A 17,129-nucleotide genomic window follows, 5' to 3' on the forward strand; every position below is an offset into this window, starting at 1 on the left:
ATCTCATCTCATCTCATCAGCTGCACCGCCTATACTCAGTAGGGTCGCGGGGGTGCTGGAGCCCATCCCAGCAATCATCAGGCAGTTATATCCTTATATCAGGACATCCTGAACTGGTTGCCAGCCAATCGCAGGGCACACAGGGAAAGACAACTCTCTCATTCACACCTAGGGACAATTTGGACCGGCCAATCCACCTGAAAAGCATGTCTTTGGAATGTGGGAGGAAACCGGAGTGCCCGGAGGAAACCCACGCAAGCACGGGGAGAACAAACAAACTCCGCACAGGAAGTCTGGTAGCTGGATTTGAACCCACACAGGAGGTTCCCAAGACCGTAGAACTGTGCCGCACACGAGCTAACCACTGCGCCGCCGTGCTGCCACTATTTAGATACATTTTTTTTTTTTAAGTTAAAATGTTTGAAAATGAAGTTATGTCAAATATTTCACTGTACTACCTCATAAGCAGATAACTAGTATATAAAAAGAACAAAATAAGACTTAAAATAAAAAAGAATGATGTGCTTTATTCATGTTTTTATTTTTTATATTGCAATCTTAAACTGCTTTGTTAAACAAATTACCTGATGAGCAGATAATTTATATGTAAAAGTATATCAAAATCTACTGCCACCTACTGATATGGATGACTATTACAGTTCCTCGTCTGAAGATAGCAAAAATACAGAATAATGGCCTGATTTTTTTGAAAGATAAAATTTGGCAAATTCCAGCGGTACACTAGACAAGGTCTCACGGCACAATAGAGTGCCCGGCACACTGGTTGAAGAACACTGGCCTTGACAACCACATCAGTACTCATAATATAAAAATAAACCATAAATAGTCATATTTAAATAACAATGAATTAGTGTTATTGTTTTCAACGGATTGTCTGTTTTTAAGAAAAAGGGAAATGGATAATCATGTTTTGTTTCTTTATTCTTTTTTTTTTGCACAATCGTTCTGCTCATATCATTGCACTTCCTTCTATTTTTCTGATACACTTCTACAAGCACTACCTTGTAAAGATAAATTTGTCCTAAAATGAGCAAAAAAATAAAATAAAAATGTAATTATGGTGAAACATAGCTCTACATTGTTTTAAATCTGAATTCATATTACGCTATCCGTTGACTCTATTCATCTTTTCTCATCAATTGCATCGAGTGACAATGAAACTATTTCTTTTAACAATAATGATAAGATTTTAATTCTGTATTGATTTAATACACTATTATGATTATTTGGTTTCCTAAATATGTTATGGTGAAAAGTGTTTGGACTGTCAAAGAGGTAGAACTAAAAAAAGTTCTTGCTTTTTCGCTGTGTTTTTGTTTGGATTGTATATAAGGTGGTTGATTTTGGAGTAATTTAACCTTGTAATTGAATGAACAGAAGAAAAATAAACATATCAATCAATATATTTTTTAGATTCTCTAAGTCTTTTACATATTTATCCACGTCTAATCTCGTAAACAATGTAGACTATGTTGTAATCAATGAGAATAAAGGCTATTCTATTCTATTCTATTCTATTCTATTCTATTCCATTGTTTTTGCAATTTGTATTTATAATTTTTCAAAGTTCCTCTGAAAACATAATATTTTTGTTGGTTGTTAGTTAAATGTAATTGTCATGATTTGCCCATTGTCCTCACCTGTGCCCACTCGTTTGGCTCCAGCTGCTGCTCGTTTCCTGATTAGTTCCCCTCCTATATAAGCTCAGTACTCTCATTCACTCCTCGTCGGTCCGTCAACGAACCTCCGCACTTGCAAGGCAAGCATTTTGACTCCCGTGAGTTCCGTATCCTGTATTGATCCCTGATCTAAGCCTTGTATCCTGTATGCTGTCCGGTATACTGCTCGTTATCGATCCCGTCTGTCCGGTATACTGTATCTTGTATCAATCCCTGATCCAAGCCCCGTTATCCCGTATCCTGTATCCGGTATCGAACCCGTCTGTCCCGTCCTCACCTGTATCCTGCTCGTCTGTCCCTGACTTCCCGATTGTCTCCGGCTGCTTGACCCGTTCTGTCCTTCGACCACGCTCCGATCGCCCGCTCTGGCTACTTGGCCCATTTTGGCATATCGACCATGCTCCGATCGCCCGTCCCGGCTACTCCACTCGTTTCCGCATTCTGACCATGCTCCGATCTCGTGGGCTTCCTGCTTTTCCTGCCCAGTGATTGCCGAATCGCTGGCATTTGTTTACCTGCGCCAGACTTCTCCGCTTCCGCATTAAAGCTTGTTGTGAAACGTTGCGCGTTTGGGTCTACCCTCTGTTCTAGCTCTGACAGTAATATACATGCTTTAATGATGGCGGCACTGCTGAAAGGTTAGCGCGTCTGTGGCACAGTTCTGAGGTCATGGGATCGAATCATCCTGTGCGGAGTTTGCATGTTCTCCACGTGCTTGCGTTAGTTTTCTCCGGGCACTCCGGTTTCCTCGCACATCCCAAAAACATGCATGTCAGGTTAATTGGCCGGTCTAAATTGTCCTTAGGTGTGAATGAGCAAGTGAGTTGTCTGTCTCTGTTTGCCCTGCGACTGGCTGGCAACCAGTTCAGGGTGTCCCCTGCCCACTGCTCGAAGATAGCTGGGATGGGCTCCAGCACCCCCGCGACCCTATTGAGGATAAACGGTGCAGATAATGGATGGGTAATGGATGCTTTAATAATATAACACATTTGTATTGCTACCTTGGCAATATAAACCATAAAATCTGATTTTATTCTGCTTTTTCTTTCAAAATAGTTAACTCATACCCTTTCCCATACTCTTAACAAATACATTATTGGTGCATTTCATATGTTATTATGAATATTATGTTTTTTTGTAAAACACACACACACAAAAAAACAATTATCTGCTTGTTTTATGAAATTCCTTTAAAAAAATGTTTGTGGTTTCAACCTATTTCCAGAGTTGGAAATATATTAAAAATATGAAGGCGGTCACAACTTTATAATCATGGTCTCATTTTGATGTTTTGAACATCTCTTGGTTTATTTATTCTCAAAATATGACTATACCATTTGGCTTTTTGTCATGTTTCATTAGCAAGTTCCTGTTTGTTAATAAAAGAATAAAAATATCCTATGAACAAGAACTTGACAAGTGCAGTCCTCAGGCTTACAACGTCATGCATCGATAGCAACAAACAGACTAAGCTCCTCCTTGACAAACAAACAAATAAACAAACAAACAAACAAATAATCCTTCAGTCCAGTAAATTGTTGGAATTAAATATCACAATGTACCGTTTACCAAATTGTTCGAATTAGTTATCTGACTCCATTAACCAAACACAACCTACATTTACCCAACAATTTATGCGCGCTCGTTTCTTGAGGGAAAAATGAACAGGAATACGACATTTCCACACGGGGGCAGGTTTAATTTTCCCTAACAATTTAACTAAGGGTACTCAATCGAAAACGGCCGAATTAGCGACGTTGGCGTCTGTGGGAAGCCTCTTATGAAGTCCTTTAGCTTTCCCCTATTGGCCATCTTCTCCCCGCATAATGGTGTGCTGGCTCCTCCCATGGGCGTGCCAAGGAAGCCCCCTGGGCTTCACCATCTCATAGACTAGCGTCCCGATGTCTGGGGTCCTCAGAACAACACCGAGCCTTTCTGCTTCATCAGGGCCTTTCTGCGTCAACAGCATCTGGGTGTGCTGATTATCTTATCAGTAGTACGTCCCGTTCCTGCCATTCCTGTAAACAACATCTTCCACCAGCCTGCCTTAACCTTGTACTACAGCCCAGTCAGTGAATATCTTTTGCATTAAATGTAATTTGTATTCAAACCTTTATAGTCAAGTGTATAAAATCCTTCAATAGATAGATAGATAGATAGATAGATAGATAGATACTTTATTCATCCCCGCAGGGAAATTCACATGTATATTATATACGGGTTTTCCCAAAATGATGCATGTACATTTTAGTAGATGATAACGTAATTCTTTACCCAATAAACCAAATGATAGCAACCAGACTTGAAATTGAACAAATGAAAATCATTCTAAAACGTTACTGGAAGTATTAAAACACAGTAGGAGGGTATTTAATTGAGTTATCAGCTACTTAAAGGTGTGCAGTATACATTTTTGTACACCCTGGATATACAGTAATCCCTCGGTTATCGCGGTTAATGGGGACCAAACCCACCCGCAAAAAGTGAAAATCCGCGAAGTAGCGACGCCCCTTCAAAAATGCTTAAATTTTTGCTTTTTTCATTATTTTATTTTATTATTTTTTTTTTTTAGACCTGCGAAGCTCTGAACCCGCGAATGTGGAACCACAAAGCAGCAACGCCCCTTCAAAAATGCTTAAAAAAAATAATCATAATTATTATTTTATTTTATTATTATTATTTTTTAGACCCGCAAAGCTCTGAACCCGCAAACGTGGAACCGCGAAGTAGCGAGGTCCCACTGTAGATAAATTCTGGCTTTTCCGATCAGGACTTCTTTCTTCTTGTTTTTTTTTAATTTGTATCGTCAATTCATACATTCTTGAAACAATTGTAGAGAAAAATGGAATGAAAAAAATATATATAACGTCAAAAAAAAAAAAAAAAAAAAAACGATTCCCCCCCGACTTGTGCAAGAAGGCAGCGTATCATTTCACATTTCACGTCACTTTCACCCCAAAATAAGAATGTTAAAATTGACGAACAAACACAATATTGCAACCTCAAAATTGTAAAACAATAGAATAAAATTGTTCTCCCGCATCAATACGTCAAAATGATGGTCCATTCAGAAACTTCAAATCAATTGTTTGAAAATAATAATACGGATACTTCCGGTTTTTCGTCTGACGTCACCAAATATAGGCGTGGTTTATTTTATTCCGCGGGAAAGACCTCTTCCTGTGTACGCACCAGAAGCATTTAGCGTGCGTCTGAAAGCAACACAAGTCTCCGAACAATGTCTCAGGGTTTGGTAACAGATTACTACTCTCAGAGAAAAAATGCAACTTCTGAATCGGAAAAACGCAAAGGCTCTTTATCTAGAAGCAGCGCGGTACGATCGGGACAAGTCTCTTCAGACAAAGATGTTTTCACGATATCAAACCCGGTCCACGATGAGTTTGTGCGAATTGTCGACGCTGCTGCGAATTTATCTGAGGGAGGCTCTGCAACTTGCTCAAATGACTCAACTCCTGCGATCTCAAATCGGACCTCTGCAGAATTTAAGGCGCATAATGTGTTGGCTTCCATTGAACATCGCACTGCAAAGAAAAGGCGTCAAGTGGAAGATTGCTCTCTCGATAAAATCGAGGTTCAAGCAAGAACGACAAAGGGGACTAAAAATGACAAGGTATGTGGTTTTGTGAAATGCAGGATTTAACAAATAAAATAACACATCATTTTTTTAAATTGCATTGAGCTAGTCCAGAGAGATCGTTTGAAATCCATTGAATGTACAACTCAGAACTTTTTGTTTACAAGGTTCGAAATGCCTTGTCGTATGTGTCCTAGCATAGTGTTTTTGTCCTTTTTTTTAATTTTCTAGACACCGAGGGCTGAGAGAAACCCAATTTCATTTCTCTGTTTTGCTGCAGACTTGTCAAAAAAGCTGACTTTAATTCCCCTCTTAAAATAAGGGAAAGCAAAATGTTTGTGATCAACCACAACAAAATACCAGAAAATATTATACCTGTTACCTTTCCTTGTGACTTTTATAATCATAAGGCTGTGAGGATTGTTTATTATTTTAAAATGTAGTATCGTTTCCATTCATCATCATTTTAATCTCTCAAAAAATTATCACTCGGCTATAAAGAAACCCATATCAGTGATAATTCGAGGTGATTTTACTGGCTCCAAATGTAAAACATGTCTTGATGTGTTAATTTAATCACATGAGATGGTATTTCTGAGGTTTGCCTGGATTTTAAACCGGGATTAAATACTGTAAAACATCTGTGAGATTGGAAAACATACAGGACTGTCTCAGAAAATAAGATTATTCCTTTATAATCCTATCATTTCCGTAATACATTTTGTATTCATGGAAATCAACTTAGGTAGTGCATCCTTTTATTGATCTAATCAAGGGCGTAGTTTAGGCATGGATGAAGGAGGCGGGTCCCCACCAATATCGGGCAATCATCGTTATGTCCCCAATCATCATATATGATCACTTCAAAAGTGTGATGTCCTCACAAATGCTATGATCAAGCTAAAGCCATTGTGATTTAATATTCCAGATTATAGCGAAAACTCCAAGATTTTATCTTAAAATCTTAGAACGCTGTGAGAAAAAATAGAGTATTGGTCTGCAAGCTGCAATCAGCTATATTAAAATGCAATATCTTAGTTTGTTGATAATGAATCCAGAGTATATGACATTTTTTAAACATATTGCAGAAAATAAAGAACTTGATCACAATATTCTAATTTTTTGTGCACCGAGTGTTTCAGATGCCAGAATATTCTGTACAGGCTGCAATACAACAAAAAACCCTCATAAATACCCACTAAACAATCTTTGAATCGAAGGCTTTCTGTAACCATTCTTATTTACAGCTACAACACGCTTTTTAACACGTATTCCGTCTTTCAGGCTCAACGCAAAGTAAATATTACAGACCACAAGTCTCTTCTTCAGAGGATCAAGAAGCAAGCCAATGACTTAGGAAATGCTGCCTTAGTTTCTCCATTACCGGTTTCATCCTCGATTGCTGTGTCGAAGTCGGCTGTGACGAAGGCGAAAGAGCTTGCAGCTAAAGTTAAAAGGGCAAAGCTAACCGCCCCAGAGGATGAAAGGTTACCAGTTCAAGCTCCAGAAAGGTGGGATTGCACGTTTACTCTTTTGTATTAGGAATCTGTGCCTCTGTTCCAATCAGCTCAATGATGCACAGCTAGATTTTTCTCACCACTCCTAATCCTTATCATGATGCACCTTGATTCCCATGGTCAATCTAAGAGGTGCCAATGGTTAAGGAAGCTAGTTCTTGGATCTCTACAAAGTTCAGAGCTCCATCAGTTTTAAGCCCAAGATGCAGAGTATAAAATAAATTCCTTTTCTTCCTCAGCACATTTTTTATATCCAGGTTGTAAGTGATAAAAGTTGGCGGGATGAGCAGTGCCTTCAAAGTTTCTATTAAAGAATATTCCAAATGCGCTACATTAAAATGGCTGTAGAGGTTCACAAGTTATACCTCCAGGGCGGACCATAAGTTTAAATAAACTTTGAGAAAAACGAAACTCAAAGTACAGTGGTGGTGGAAATTTCCGGTGCACAACAACCCTCTTGTTTTGATCGGTTATAACAAGTTTGATATATCATGCAAGGCTCTATCTACACAATAAACCCGACTGAAATGATGGAAACGTTGAGGAATAATGTCTGCATGAATGAAAAACTTTTGGGTGCTCTGAGGAGAGTGATGAGCAACAAGAGTATGGGTGTTAAAAGGGGGCTGTATGAGAGTGTGATTGTGCTGACTGTGTTGTATGGTGCAGAGACTTTGAGCCTGAATGCAGATTTGAGAAGGAAATGAAATGTTTTTGAGATGAAGTGTTTGAGGAGTATGTTAGGAGTGACAAGATTGGATAGAGAAATGAAATTGTGAGAGACTGAACTGCAGTAGTAGTGGAACTGAGCAAGCGTGTGGATAAGAGAATACTCTGTTGGTTTGGACACACGGAGAGGATGGATGAGAAGCGAAAGTTGAAGAGGATCTCCAGAGCAGAAGTAAATTGAAGGAGACCAAGAGGAAGGCCGCAATTAACGTGGATGGATAGTGTTATGAGCGCACTGCAGGAAAAAGGTATAAATACAATGGAAGCTTGAGCTCTTGTTGGTGATAGGAATGAGTTGAGAGGTGTTGTGAAAGGATAGTGGGATGTTTGGATGCGTTCTATGATACGGCAGGTGTAAACCAGTGAAAGCTGTCGGGCCCTGCTGTTGAACAGAAGAGTGTGTTGTGTCGCCCTGACCCGAGTGACATGGCCACTTTCTTGTGTCCCGTTTCATCTGGAGGGACGAAAGCATGACCGACTTGGGTGCTGAGGTGCTTAACTTGTTTGGGCATTTGGGTTGGCCATGGTCCAAAAAAAATTGTGTGTGTTTTTTTGCTACTTTTTTCCTTTTTAATTCTTTATTTTTGTGTGTGTTTGTCTTGCTGTCGGTCACCTCTCTTGAGGGATATCACCAGGGTAGATAGATAGATATAGATAGATAGTAGCTCAGGAGGTAGAGCGCTCGTCTTGGGATCAAGAGATCGCAGTTCGAATCCCGGCTCCTCCGTGTTACATGTCGAAGTGTCCTTGGGTAAGACACTGAACCCCTAATGCCCCCAATAAGCAGGTTAGCGCCTTACATGGCTGCACGGCCGCTATTGGGAAATGTGAAACACACTGTAAAGCGCTTTGGGAAGTCTTGACTTGAAAAGCGCTATATTAATGCAGATCATTTCATTTTCATTTAAATGACTGAAATCGTGAAGAGGTAATAAATAACGAATCACACAATATGACTATACCTAACATGGCCAGTGACGCATTTCACTATCCAACAAAAGCTACAATGTTTTTCCTTCTCCACTCAGTATTCCACAACCAGCATACCAGAAGTATCACAACCTAGCTCAGGACACCCCACCAGGGCTCTCCCTGCCTTACCAGTACAAGATCCTGGCTGAGATGTTCAGGAGCATGGAAACGGTGGTCGCAATACTTTTTAACCGTTTGGAGACGGCTACGTTCTCAAAGATTAAAAGGGGAGTCCAGGATATGATGCGCAGGTAGGTGACTACGAGTTTTCCACATCTACCTTGATTACAATTTATCATTCAAATGTTATACCGTAAATTCCGGACTATAAGCCGCTACTTTTTTCCCAAATGTTCAGCCCTGCGGCTTATCCGGTGAAGCGGCCAATATATGTAATTTTTCTAACTGCCGCTCATGACGAGGGAGACTTCAACTCCTTAGATTATGCAAAAACTGTCTGTTTCACAAAGGTTCTTTCAGATGGCGAGGAGACACCTTTTGTAGCGACAGTTTAAGAGTGGAAGATGAGGACAGTGTACCGTGAATTTAACAATTACGGTATGCTTCTTGAACAGATACGTCTGATACGTTGCGTGCGTGTTGATAGTAGCGTGTTGGTACCTGGTATTTATTTGAGACACTTATGCTGATTTTCACGGGCGAATAAGAAGGGGCGGAGCAAATGCGGGCTGATGGGAACTGGGGACGGGTAAAGGTGAGTGTTTGTGAACGCAGGAGACAATAGTGGATATATATTTTTCCCACCCTTACCTTTGGAAATACACTTTTTTTCCTTGGATTACTTTCAACGGGTACCCCGACTCTGCAGGTCTGCATCAAATGATAAGTAGCTTGCTCTGTTCACTCCGCGTATCAGCCCGGTATTGCAGTAACCCGGCAATGATGCAATAGCACTGATAGTTTCTTGGCCCTTTGGCTAGGATCTTGACTCAGTTCCTTGACTTGGAGCAAGTGTCTCGGCCTATTGGCTTTGAAATGTATCATGAATTGACCAATAATAAATAATGGATGATTGATAATAAATATATATTAATAAACTTATACAAGATCTCCCAGTCAACAGAATAGGTCAGTCAACAGAATAGGTCAGTCAAAAGATATCCGTTATTTAATGTGGGCGCATGCGGCTAATATACCGGTACGGCTTGTGTATGTACTAAGTCGGTTTTCCTCCCGAAATGCGGTGGGTGCGGCTTATAATCAGGTTCTTCTTATAGTCCGGAATTTACGGTACTTGACATATATACAGGAATGCACAATAACAGTGTTTTTTCTACAAATAACATCTGCCTTTCAATGCAGATGTCAATAAGATATTTTTCAGGACATGCTGGTTTTTGGTTTAAAAAACACAAAGTACAGTTAATATTATTCTACAAATGTTTTCACTTTGCGATGATATACAGCTCCGGTATCATTTTTGAAACATACAACTGTATCATTCTATCCAAACTATAGAATCAAAGTGGGTTAACTGTGAACTCATTGTTTGGAATATGTAAAATGTGTTCAGGTGTTAACTGAATCTTGCAGACTTTTCTTGGTACTCTGAAAATTGTATTGAGAGTTTTCACACAGTCCTCTTTTTTTTTCTGTTGCAGACGATTTGAAGAAAATCACATTGGCCAGATGAAGACGGTATATCCCGAGGCTTACATTTTCAGACAGGAAAGGAACATCCCCACATACAACAACTCCATTAAAAAGGGCAGCTATCAGCTCACTGTTGAACCTGTCCTCCGTGGTGGTTCGTAACTCCTTTCATATACTTTTCCATATGGTATGTTTAAAGAATAGGAATAGGTTCACTTGCTAAATTGTTATAATACTAGAGCAGTGGTTGGGAACCTTTTTTAGACATAAAAGCAAACAAAAAAAATGAGAGGGACACCATCGATTTTAAGACAAAATTCAACAAAAATGCCAAACCTGGTCTCCAGATAAAAGCTAATTCTTAAGCACATTTCATTTCACTGTGAGAAGTTTAATGATTTGATAAAATTTCTAAAATAATGTGACCAAAGCCTTTGTCCCACATCAATATAATATACCGCCTAAAATTTGCCTTCCCAGGCAGAGTGTTGAATCTCATTTTGACCGTTATTTTTGTCCTTAATGATGGTTTTAAAACAAGCAGCGAGCAAACTTTTTGTTTTTGAAACGTCACAATACTGCAAACGATGAGATTACCGAGAAAAGCTAGTGCTTGTGCTATGTGTCCATAGCTGCGCCCATCTATACCTTTCATCCTCTCGAATTGCTCTGGGTTCTTTTATGGGTGTTGGTCTTCACAGTTTGTTCTGTGGGTTTTCATCATAAATTGTCTCAACAGTGACCATATATTGTGTCATGACATTGTCTAAAACTCATGACAAAATGTTACAGGACACATTTCAATTATCCGACTAATAGAATTGCTGTGAGCAACAGTAGTTTGGAACTGACTCTGGTCTTGAAAATCATGTTCGTAACCCCTCTGGTAGACTACAAATGCTCGTAATATTGTTTTAATAATCCTCACCATACGCAGTGTCTGAAACTCATGACAAAACGTTAGCGGACACCAGGGTAGACAACTCTGAAAAGTTGCCTGTCCCATTTTTCACAACTTGAAACACAAGACAACTCATCGCAAAAAAAAAACATTGTTGCAAAGTATTAAGGATTGATAATTAGAATATATAACAGAACAACACTTTAAAATTAAGTTTATTACACATCTACTTATAACATTGATTGCATTTATATGACATCGCTGTTTTCCATCTGCCATCAGTATGTACCTGTATTGACTCATCTTCATTCATGCAATAGTTGCGTTGCGTCGTCTGCTACAAGCCACGTAAACTCCTCTTTCCATGATGCTTTTAATGTACTTTTACGTTTTGTATCGTCATACATTTTGTCAGCTTCTTTTGAATATTTCTTCTGGGGCTGAGGTTTTGGCTTGATTCCTAACCACTTATCGATTTTTCTTGTGTTCTCTGTGCGTCTACTTTGGAAAATGATATGCAAATGCACGATCTTATAACGCTCGGGAGCACGAAGTTATTTGATGCAGGCTTCTGATTGCCTGCCGAGTATGCAAATTGCCAAACAAACTGAAATTTCCAAACCGAACAAAGATTTCGAAATCGGAATAAAGTACGTTTGATTTGATATAAAAAAAAATAATTTTTTTTTTTTTCTTAAAAAAGTTGTCGGCCACCCGGGGAGAGACTGTGTAAATTGTACGCCAGACGTAAAAGATGCACGTTTTGGCGTCCGGGCAGACATTATTCACAACACTGCTTTACAACGTTGATAATAAGTTTACGGAATGTTTATCATTTATAGGTCAAAAAGAAGATCGAGTGGTCTTCTCAGCCTCAAATCTTTTGGAGAGGCGACAAATCTTTCATCGCAACCTTGTTTCTATTGTTAAACAGCACCACAAGGTCAGTTTAGAATTTTATGTGGTGCCAAAATAATGAAAATTCTCCCCTTTTATGTGTTGTTTCTTCACTCAATTCTCCCGGTTTGCAGGTATTCCTCTCCTCGCTAATGCCTAATGTGTGCGTACCGGAGGACAAATTGACCCGTTGGCACCCCAACTTTAATGTGGACTCCGTACCACCCGTTAAAGCAAGCTTACTACCACAACCTCCTCAAATAGACAAACTGACTACTGCTCAGGAGGTCATGGAAAAGGCCACCTCTCTCATCACACCTAAGGTCCTGGAAAATGAGTTTTCTTATTTGCATTCCATCAAGACTGATACAAGTTTCGAAGTAAATTAGTTGTGCCTTTTTTTTTTTTTTTGCAGATGGAGAAGGCTCTGATTTCTCTGGCTCAGAAGGTCGATAATAAAAATACATCCAGTCAAGAGATCTCCTCAGAAAATCAAATATCCTCTCAAACATCAATTCCAAGTCGCGTTCCAAATACCCTCAATGGAGTTTCAAAGTCTTTGTTGGACAGGGTACGTTTTCCTGACTTGTTCTTGTTTGCACACTTGGCCTACTGTTTCCAGTTTCTTTCATCGTGTTTTCATTCAGTTCATTACTAAAAATACTGTTTACAACACTCCCATCTATTGGTAGGATTTTGAAGCCTACCTCTCGGTCAGGGGTGACAAACTCAATTGCACAGAGCGCCAAAACTTAAAACCAAAATTTAGCTCGCGGGCCGAATATGATAAAATCTATTGAATACACTAAAACTAAATATATAAAAAATAATATTCCAGAACAAACTTAAACATTAAATGACTTGAAAAACTTTGCTGTCCTTAGAAATGTCTCTTGTCAAAAGTATACAATTTCAAAATATGAAAAAAATGGAAATATAAATAAAACTTGTGCTTTTCACTTTGGGATTTTACTTTGGTGAAGACCATATTCTGGATCCTTATATTTGTCTTTAACTCTTTCTGTATCTTTTGCTCCGCATTCAAGTTTTTCAGCTTTATCTGATGTTTTGTCTCGTAGTGGCGTTCCTTTATTAGCTCATTAGCCACATTATCCCCACAAAGAAGACACGGGTTTACCGGCAATGTCAGTTAACATATATTTAGGGATCAGAATTTTCCGCGGATCCGCGGATTTCCGCTGTTTTTGAACCCCAAAGGTCATTCCCGTAAATCGTCTAAATTCGATGAGAAAATATTTTGGGGGGTGAGGTATGATACGTGACTGTTTCATCACCCCAAGTTAGCAGTTAGAGATCGCGAGAAAAATCGGCAAAAATAAGCGCAGCGCATTAGATCTATAACACACAACAAATAGATCGACTCCTACCATTGGTCGATAGGTTCGCTGATAACCAATCAGCGGAGCTTTTGTTCAGAGCATTGGCTTTCTCAAACATGGCGCTCCTTCCGGTCTTTTCAAACGGTGAAATGAGTGTTTGAAAAAGTAAATATGAAAATACTAAGAAAAGAAGACGAGGCTTTTGTCTCCGAGATTGATAAAGGAATCAAGAATAAATTTAAGTGGTCATGGCTGGAGAAGACTGTCACCGACTGACATGTATTTTCTTTAAGCATGTTCAGTTTGTGCATTCTATTTTCAAATTAATGATGAATGGTTATTAATGTATATATTTTCATATATATTGTTGATTAGTAGCTAAATACAAGGTCCATCTTCATCATCAAAACACAACAACAATGGTGATGGTTGTAACATTGTAATCCCCCAATTGTTTTAAACATCTTAAAACTGAAAAAAATACATGGTTTCTGTTTTGTTGGATTTAATTCATTCTAGTGCAATTTTCACATAGCAAATAAGATAAATGCCGTTGGCTTCGGGTGGGTTTGCCCCCCTGAGCCCCCCACCAGGCTCCGCCCTGGACCTGGCCGGGGCCTGCGGCCCCTGGACCCTGGCTATTTCAGCTGAAAATGAAAATCTCCATTCTGATCCCTGTATATTTGGCCTCCCATCGGTTTTGAAAGGCTCTGTTTTCAGAATCAACTTTTCTCTTGCCCTTTGTGAAGGTTCACCATCCGCATAATCAAAAGAAACGTCACCCTGCTTTTTTCCGTTTAGCCTTCCGTTACATCTGTATAGATAGATAGATGTTTGTCTCATCTCCACTTCCTGACACTAAAGACTTACTATCAATTTCCCTTGTCGGTCTTGTTTTTCAACTGTCCGACGTGTCAGTAGATAGCTGTAGCTTAACAAGTGCAGCCACTTTTAAAACGAACTCGATTGATGCGGGAACCTTTTCCGAAAGTCTTGAGGCAACAGCAGAAGCACTGCATTGTGGGATTTGTAGTTAAGTTATTCGTGTTTCATAGAGCCGGGCCATTGTAGTAGACGTACATAAAATGATTCCGTGAGACGGATTAAGTTGTACGCTGGGTGCTATTTGGCCCGCAGGCTGTGAGTTTGAATCATATGCTCTAGGTCAGTGTTTTTCAACCAGTGTGCCGGGGTACACTAGTGTGTCGTGACACCTTGTCTAGTGTGCCGCTGAAATTTGCCCAATTTTATCTTTAAAAAAAATCAGGCCATTATTCAGTATTTTTTGCTATCTTCAGACGAGGAACTGTAATAGTCATCCATATCAGAAGGTGGCAGTAGATTTTTATATACTTTTTATATACTAATTGTATGCTCTTGAGGTAGCACAGTACATTTAATAACTTAATTTGTTTAACAAAGCGGTTTAAGATTGCACTCTAAAAAATAAAAACATAAGTAAAGAACATCATTCTTATTTTAAGTATTTTCTTCTTTTTATGTACTAAACATCTGCTTATGAGGTAGTACAGTGAAATATTTGACATAACTTCATTTTCAAACATTTTCGACGGACGGTGTGCCTCGGAACTTTTCCATAAATAAAAGTGTACCTTGGTTCAAAAAGAGTTGAAAAACACTGCTCTAGGTTATTAAATTGAGAAGGGGTTTGCAAGATCCCTGGGTTAGCAAGAGAAACTTAGGATATCGCTGAGCACATTTGTAGCCCTCAACATACAATTAAAACGCTCTGGCTTATTACATGCCTATCTGGTTAATCGGCTCATCCGAGTTGTCCCTTGGACGTGAAAAGAATAGAATAGAACTTTATTATCATTGTTATTACATTTTTTTTAGGGTGTCAGTGATTTTTGCATGATCGCATCCTTTTCATGGCAGATTTTTTTTCCTTTTTTATTTTACGGCCGAAATTGAAAATGCACTTTTTGTCCATTTTTTTAGTTGAAAATGTTTTGTTTCTTAAAACTCTGAATCCAAAATTGAAAGGGATCTATTTATATACAGTATTTGCTAATCCTTTAAGTGCTTCTGATTGTTTCCATTCTAGATTCGAGCAAAAGAAGCCCAGAAACTGCAAGCGGTTATGACCCGCAATTCTTCTCAAGAAGAGCGCCTCCTAATGATGTCTCGGCTCGGGGAGCTGGCGAGGATTCTTCGGAATGTTTTTGTGTCTGAAAAAAAGCATGCTTTAAATATGGAAGTCATTTGTAACCGGATGATCGGCAGCTACAGATCGGCGCTCACTTCAGGTTTGTCGATAGCAAGGCGACAAATGCTAATCAAATTCATTTTTAGTTGTGAAAAAATGATATTGTCCCCCTGCTATATCACGTGAGTCTAACATTTGAACCATGTTTGATGTGTTTATTTAGGTGAAATGGAGAAACATGTCCGACTGTTGGCGGAGCTCGTCCCCGACTGGCTTTCCATCCATGCAATCAGAAAGGACTTTTACATCAAATTAAACAAGACGACTGACCTCGGTGTAATTGTTGACAAATTGAACTGCAGGATTAAAGACGAGGAGAAACTTTAAGTAGTTTGTAGAGTTGACTTAGGCCCTGCAACGTTAACTTGTTGGCCTTTGTGCTAAAATGTTGGGCATGTGTAATAGGACGATGTACAACCCAAAAGCCAAGTTCCCCCCCCTTAAATTTTCTAGTACGGTGTGCATTTTTATGAAACTTGGACATATTTATTGTTTGAGGTGCAAGCATTAACAAACACTGGTTAAAGAAACCGGGAAAATGTCTTTATGTGCAGCATTCACCACGCTGGTTTCTGTGGTTTTCTTGATGTTGAATTATGAGCCACCTTCATAGAAGTTCATTTTTTTTACATTTTTTAAAATGGTCCCTGGGATTATCTCTCAATATTACACGGGACCTTTTTATTTTTTTGTTAATGCTGCTTCGGTTAAACGCTGAACTGCTCGGTTTGCTTGTAACTTGAGAACACATAAGTGAAGTTTGTGTTACTTTCCTATCATGATCCAGTTGGAAACATGTTTGCCTCTGTTTTGTACCAAAATAAATCTGAATACAAATGGATATATTTTTTCTGTCCTTAAATTTTAAGAAAATGATCCTATGAATCATTTTTGAATCCTGTTCCAACAATTGAAAATGTCTGCCGGAAAGTGAGAACATGCGAAGGACAGAATTCAAGTACTTTTAGATGTTTGGAAATAGGACCTTAATCTAAATTTAATCCATCGATCCAATCATGTCTTGTAAATTTTATACAAACCACGATTTGTGTTCGTATGTGGCTTATAGGCTCCGAATTGGCTGAAGTGATTTCTGTGAAAATTTAGACATTTTTACTTTTAGCTTCTGGGAGGGTTTTAAGTTGTGTTTGGTGTCAAGACACCCCCAATAAATACCAAGGAAATTGACAAAAATCTTCTTTCGCGTACAAGCGTCTCTGGAGCTGCATGTGGCTCTTTGGCACTCCTTTGTGGCTTCTTGGTTTTCAACAAACCATGCCCCAACCACCTCGCCGTTCGTCATGATCAGTGTTATTAAATATTTTCTATATTCTTCCAAATTTGGGGGGGGGAAATAGTCTATAAATTATTTATGCAAATCCCTCTGTGCCCTTATGAAAGACATATGTTTTATTGGTTGACTGAGCCCTTTTTAACCGTACTCAAGCACTTTTAGATGTTTGAAAGAAGGACCCTAATCTAAATCTATCCATCGATCCAATCAAATCTTCTAAATTTTATACAAACCACGATTTGTGTTCGTATGTGGCTTATAGGCTCCGAAACGGCTGAACTGATTTTCGAGAACATTCAGACATTTGTACTTTTGGCTTCTGGGAGGGTTTTAAGTTGTG

The 17,129-nt window shown here is 39.0% G+C and overlaps 1 protein-coding gene across 1 annotated transcript; it reads left to right on the plus strand.

Moving 5' to 3' along the window:
- The first annotated feature begins 4,856 nt into the window (after positions 1–4,856).
- Positions 4,857–16,336, plus strand: cdt1 (chromatin licensing and DNA replication factor 1). Its single transcript, XM_088350703.1, has 9 exons — positions 4,857–5,331; positions 6,580–6,806; positions 8,570–8,764; positions 10,136–10,281; positions 11,871–11,971; positions 12,060–12,248; positions 12,341–12,496; positions 15,334–15,535; positions 15,659–16,336. The coding sequence occupies exons 1-9, from the start codon at positions 4,939–4,941 to the stop codon at positions 15,820–15,822; spliced, it is 1,773 nt and encodes a 590-aa protein (XP_088206829.1). The 5' UTR covers positions 4,857–4,938; the 3' UTR covers positions 15,823–16,336.
- Positions 16,337–17,129: the final 793 nt, after the last annotated feature.

Source organism: Urocampus carinirostris, chromosome 13 (assembly GCF_059441175.1).
Source record: "Urocampus carinirostris isolate Australia breed hairy pipefish chromosome 13, RoL_Ucar_1.0, whole genome shotgun sequence".
NCBI lineage: Eukaryota > Metazoa > Chordata > Actinopteri > Syngnathiformes > Syngnathidae > Urocampus > Urocampus carinirostris.